At 55.2% G+C, this 5937-nt stretch overlaps 1 protein-coding gene across 1 annotated transcript in view; it reads left to right on the plus strand.

The window, feature by feature from the left end:
- CNKSR1 (connector enhancer of kinase suppressor of Ras 1) overlaps positions 1–5937 on the plus strand; it is a 12597-nt gene that overhangs the window by 4198 nt on the left and 2462 nt on the right. The window contains 13 exon segments of the mRNA XM_017534646.2: positions 571–655; positions 1076–1117; positions 1196–1300; positions 1913–1972; positions 2061–2129; positions 2448–2549; positions 2717–2787; positions 2858–2931; positions 3044–3150; positions 3228–3258; positions 3646–3818; positions 5383–5456; positions 5626–5697. Coding sequence (XP_017390135.1) covers positions 571–655; positions 1076–1117; positions 1196–1300; positions 1913–1972; positions 2061–2129; positions 2448–2549; positions 2717–2787; positions 2858–2931; positions 3044–3150; positions 3228–3258; positions 3646–3818; positions 5383–5456; positions 5626–5697 — 1065 coding nt within the window.

A 5937-nucleotide genomic window follows, 5' to 3' on the forward strand; every position in this document is an offset into this window, starting at 1 on the left:
ATATATATATATATATATATATATATATATGTATATGTATATGGTGGAGCAGGGCAAAGGGGTTAGTCCACCTATGCAGAGCCACTGGGATGCCTGGGTTCCCACTCCACCCTCCAGCTTGTAATAATCAGTTTCATCAACAACCACTGAATGGAGCCTCCCCCACCCTGTCCACTGGCTGCTGCTTGTCCTACAGACCCCACCTCAAATGTAACCTCCTCAGGGAAGCTTACCCTGTTGTACACTCTCAGAGCTATACTATTAATAATAATAATAACATTATAAACTCATTATCCAATGTTTCATGATACTCATCACAGCTGAAGTTAAATTGATATTGATGTATGATGTCTTTAGTATCTGTTTCCCCAGTGCCTATAACAGGGCTTGGCATGTGGTAGGCACAGGACAAATAAGTTGTGTGCTAAGCTCTTTAGGTGTCTCAATCATCTCCTTTACTCTAAAACAAAACCCATCAGAGCAGGTATTATCCCCAAGTCTCAGGTGAGTAATTGACTCTGAGTGGTTAAGCACAGTCCCTTAACCACTGTGCCATCCTTCCCCTGCCAGCTACCTCTTCTCCCACTTAAATGACTTCTCGGCCTGCCACGAGATCCGGGACTTGCTGGAGGAGCTGAGCCAGGTCTTGCATGAGGTAGGAAAACCAAGGGCCAGGCTTGGCCCATGCCCTAGAGACCAAGCTGGGCTGGAGCTTTTTATAACCTGTGAATCAGCCCAGGATCGGGTATGAGCACTGGGACGTGCGAGACAGGAAGAGAGGAGGCCCTGCTACTGGGTATGGGGCAACGGGGCCTGGGGTCTCCTAGCTGGCAGGGGAATTTTGACACTCAGGATAGGGTGGGAGGGGAGGGCATGGGTGGTGACTTCTGGGGACCTGATATCAGGGACATGTGCCCTTGGCGTTGAAATGCTAAGGCCCTGTGTTTCCGGACAGGGGGCCAGTGTAGGGAAGGCAGGAAGGGACTGCAGGGAATTCCACCCTGACCACAGGAGAAGGCAGTCCCCTTATAGCCCTTGCTCAGGGGAGGCCCCTGCTCTCTCATTCTCCTTCCAGAATGGTCCAGTGGCCGAGAAACAGGGCACAGTCCTGAGGATCGTGAGTCTGTGGGGTGGGAAGGGAGTGGGGGTGGGGGGCGATTGGGCTCAGATTAGACAGCCTGCTCCCCTCCCCCAGTGCAGCCACGTGGCTGAGATCTGCCACAACATCCTGGTCTGCTGCCCCAAGGAGCTGCTGGAGCAGAGGGCCGTGCTTGCGCAGGTGCAGCTGGACAGTCCGTTGGTGAGCCCTGCCTCTCACCTCTCACTTCTGACCCCCTGGCATCCTTGTCTAGGCCCTGAAGTGTGGTCCAGGATACCGCAGAACCTTGCGTTGCCATGGCTAGAAAGCCTTTTTTGTACAGATGCTAAAATGGAGGCCCAGAGGACTTGGCCAGGGTCTCCCGTTTCTCTGCACCTCCCCAGTCCTGAGGGGCCACATGGGTGTGGCCTTAGGTAGCATGTTCCAGCCTTGGGACGGAGATAGGGGCAGGGGCTCCAGGGCACTTAGGAGAAAGGGAGAGGACATGACCTTTCCCAATTTAGCCTTTGACCAGTTGGGAAGATCAGAGCCCTATCCCTGCCCTTCTCTGCTAGTCCCTTCAGGAACATTGCTGAGAAGCTGGTACCTCAGAAACCAGTGTCCCCAGCTTCCCTCTGGCTTTTAGCAGAGGAGAAGGCAGAGGCCCAGGGGAGTAGCAAGTCCAAAGTCACACAGCAAGTCTGGGCAGGGCCAGCTTGGGGTCAGCTCTTGCCACAGTTCCACCCACCATAGAGTCCTGGTGTTTGGCGGGGGTCCTGCCTGCCGGCCCTCTTGCCCCCCAACCCCCAGTGACTGCAGCCTCTGCCTCTGTAGGGTCTGGAAATTCGCACCACCAGCAATTGCCAGCACTTTGTGTACCAAGTGGACACCCAGGTGAGAGCCCCACACCCTTCTCAGCCGCCCACCCCGAGGCCCCTCACCTACCAGCCAAGCCAGCCTCAGGCCCCATTCCCCATGCCAGGTTGCCACCGACTCCCGACTTCAGATCCAGCCTGGAGACGAGGTTGTCCAGATCAACGAACAGGTGGTGGTGCGTGAGGAGAGGGACGTGGTCGGAGGAGAAGGGGGCACCAAGTGGAACCCAAGGCTGGTGGGTGGGGGAGGCAACCAAGGTTCTGTCCCGGGGAGACCAGGGTTTTGGAAGCTGCCTTCCAGATGAGCCAGCTTAGGCTGGTGAGAGCATCCTTTGCAGAGCCCCAGTGATGGGGCCCATGGATGCTCCCAGGAGGCTACATGAGGGAGGCAGAAGTGGGAGGCTGAGAGAGAGCCCCTAGCATGAGGGTGGGAGTTGGTGGTTGCTTTACAGCCTCCTGCCCAGCTTGATGCCAGCCAGGGTCTCTGTCCCCAGGTGGGATGGCCCCATGAGAACATGGTGAGGGAGCTGCTTCGGGAGCCAGCTGAACTCAGCTTAGTGCTGAGGAAGATCCCGATGCCAGAGACCCCCCAACAGGTACCTGCCCCACCCCCCCCAGCTGCCTTCAGACCCCCTCACAGGCATCTCCCCCTGCCACCCCCCAGTTGCCTTTAGATCCTCCCCACAGGTACCTCCCCGCACTGTTCCCCATCACCTGCTTTCAGACCCCTGTCCCCATCACTCTGTTCCTGGTTGTTCCCCAGACACCCCCACAGGTCCTGGACTCCCTGAGCCGGAGGAGCCCATCGCTGTCTCCACCCCCACTGTCTCCCAGGTAGCAGGCTCTGCCCAGGTGTCTTGGTCGGGGGACCATGGGCTCCTCTCATTCCCCTTGCCCTCCCCAGGGCCCCATCCGAAGACGTCTTTGCCTTTGACCTGCCTTCAAACCCCAGTCCCGGACCCAGCCCTGCCTGGACAGGTAGTCTCAGAGCCCCATGGATGCCCTGGACATGGCATCTGGGAGCCAAGTTCTGACCCCAAGCCTGGGACTGGGCTCATGGACTTTCCTCTCTCTCCTTCCTCCTTGACAGACTCTGCCTCCCTTGACCCTGAGCCCCTGCCCATCCCCCCAGAACCCCCAGCCCTATTCCCAGCAGGGGTAGCAGAGACTCCAGGACTCCCTGAGTCTCCTAACAAGGTAAGCTCAGGGGCTCAGCAAGGAGGTGGGTGGGTCTGTACCTAGATCCTTCTCTCACCCTTCTGATGTCCTTTCAGAGTCCTGTTGCTGGTCGGAAGAAATCAAAAGGTATGAGGTGCACTGAACGGGATGGGGGTCCCCCTCTCTGAGGAGCTGTTAGAAATCTTTACATGCTGGGCAAGATCACCCTCTATCCTTCCCATACAACCTCTCCTAGAAACATTCTGTTTCTGGGGTCAGAAAGAGCTGTGCTCCCATTCTGGGCCTCTCACTAGCTCTGTGACTTTGAGCAAACAGGTTAGCTTCCAGTCTTCAGTTTGCTCATCTCTTAAATAGGAAAGGTCATCCCACCTCAGGGATAACACATGTAGCGTTCTGAGCAGATCGTGGGTTCAGACATCTCATGAGGGGATGTTCATGGAGGGCCAGGGAGCAGGTTTGGTGGGGGGCGCCTTGCCAGCCCCTCACTGCCCAGCTTGTTCTGTGCTGCTACAGGCCTGGGGACCCGGCTGAGCCGCCGGCGCGTGTCATGCCGTGAGCTGGGCCGGCCGGACTGTGATGGCTGGCTCCTGTTGCGAAAGGCACCTGGTGGCTTCATGGGCCCACGCTGGCGCCGCTGCTGGTTTGTGCTCAAGGGACACACGCTCTACTGGTACCGCCAGCCCCAGGTAAGACCCCATACACACAAATGGGTAAGCAAGTGAGTCACCTCCAGGCCTCGATTCCCATCTCTATCCTATCATTCACTCTTACTCCTGGTCCCAAGCTCTGATGTTCTCATCTGTAAAATGGGGCTCTCTTCAGAGAGAAATGAGTTACTATATGCATAGAAGCAGTTTGGAAAAGGTATCACCGGACATATAGAGAAAAAATCTTTTTTTTTTTTTTTTTGAGGCAGAGTCTTGCTCTGTCACCCAGGCTGGGGTGCAGTGGCACCATCTTGGCTGACTGCAACCTCTGCCTCCCAGGTTCAAGCGATTCTCCTGCCTTAGCTGCCCCCACCCCTTGCAGGTAGCTGAGATTAAAGGCACCTGCCTCCACTCCTAGCTAATTTCTGTATTTTTAGTAGAGTCAGAGTTTCACTGTGTTGGCCAGTTGGTCTTGAACTCCTGACCTCAGGAGTTTTTTTCTTAAGAGATAGGGTCTTGCTATGTTGCCCAGGCTTGTCTCAGACTCCTGGGTTCAAGCATTCTTCTTACGTCAGCCCCACAAAGTGCTGGGATTATAGGTGTGAGCCCCCATGCCTGGCCGAAAAATCACTTTTATTCTGCCCACTTCTCCTTCTCCTTCCGATATTGTGTCCATCCCAGTGATGGGCCATTCATTCTCTCATTTATTCATTCAGCATTCAGATGCCTACTGTACACCCAGCTCGAGGCTGGGCACTATGAACACTTAGAAGAGTTGGGTAGTTTCTGCTTCTCCAGAACTTAGATGCCAGTAGGGGAGAGGAATGAACACACACTCAAGGACAATGTAGGGACCGTGCACTAAGATAAAGGGAAAACCCAAGGGACATGTGGGAGCACAGCAGAGATGTCCAGTCCATCCTGAGGATTCCAGGTGCTCCTTGACAATGCAGTACCTGGGGGTTAGTCGCATGGGAAGGGGAAAGAAGACCAGGAAGGGAAAGCTTAGGGTGTGAAGCAGTTCGGTTTGTGTCTACTGAAGGAACAAATGCATGAGTAGGCTCTTCTTGTTTTGTTTTTTGATTTTTATTTTTGAGACAAGAGTCCTGCTCTGTCACCCAGGTTAAAGGGCAGTGGCATGATCTCAGCTCACTGCAGCCTCAGCCTCCCAGGTTCAAGTGATCCTCCTGCCTCAGCCTCCTGAGTAGCTGGGACTACAGGCATATGCCGCCATGCCTGGCTGTTTTTAATTCTTTGTAGAGATGGGCGTGTTTCCCAGGCTGGCCTCAAACTCCTAGGCCTCCCAGTGTGCTGGGATTACAGGCGTGAGCCACCATGCCCAGCCTTCAGGCCCCTCTTTTTTTGGCTATTCCTCCGATATTTTTGGCTCCCCTTTCCTGGCTTAGAGGCATCCTTTGGCCACACCTCCCGTTCCCATCCCAGATTCCAGCCCTGAGCTCCAGAAACAGAGAAACTTGTTAGCAAGCCCAGGCGATGCCTTCTGCCCTCCACAACCCTCAGGAGCCCAAGGGGTAACTAGGAGCTGACTGGGCCTTGAGGTTATTGGGGTTCCAACCTGACCCTGATGTTGTGATCCTCCCAGGATGAGAAGGCTGAGGGCCTCATCAATGTCTCCAACTATAGCCTGGAAAGTGGACATGATCAGAAGAAGAAATAGTTAAGTCTTGGGGTATGATGGGCTGGGGGACAGAGGCAGAAAGGGAGAGGAAGGGTGATGGGGTAGCAGTGGGAGGTATGGCAAGTGGCTGGGGCGCCCAGAATCCAGCCTGTCTGAGCTCTGGGTGGGCACACCTGGGCTGAGTAAGGCTTCTCCACTCCCTGGCAGTGTGTTTCAGCTCACCCATGATGTGTACAAACCCTTCATCTTCGCTGCTGATACCCTGATGGATCTGAGCATGTGAGTACCACCTCCCTTAGCCCCTCCTCTCATGTAACTCCCGAGCTCTGTGAGCTTGGGAGCCTGGGCTCGGGAGCCTGGAAATGCAAATCCCAGCTCTCTGAGAGTGGTTGATCAAGGTACTCAAGGTACTCACTTTCTCTCCCTCCCTCTCTCTCTCTCTCTCTCTGTCCCTCCCTCCCTCTCTCTCTCTCTGTCCCTCCCTCCCTCCCCCCGTCCCTCTCTCCCTCCCCCCTCTGT

The sequence above is a fragment of the Cebus imitator genome, unplaced genomic scaffold (assembly GCF_001604975.1).
Source record: "Cebus imitator isolate Cc_AM_T3 unplaced genomic scaffold, Cebus_imitator-1.0 Scaffold87, whole genome shotgun sequence".
In the NCBI taxonomy this organism is placed as follows: domain Eukaryota; kingdom Metazoa; phylum Chordata; class Mammalia; order Primates; family Cebidae; genus Cebus; species Cebus imitator.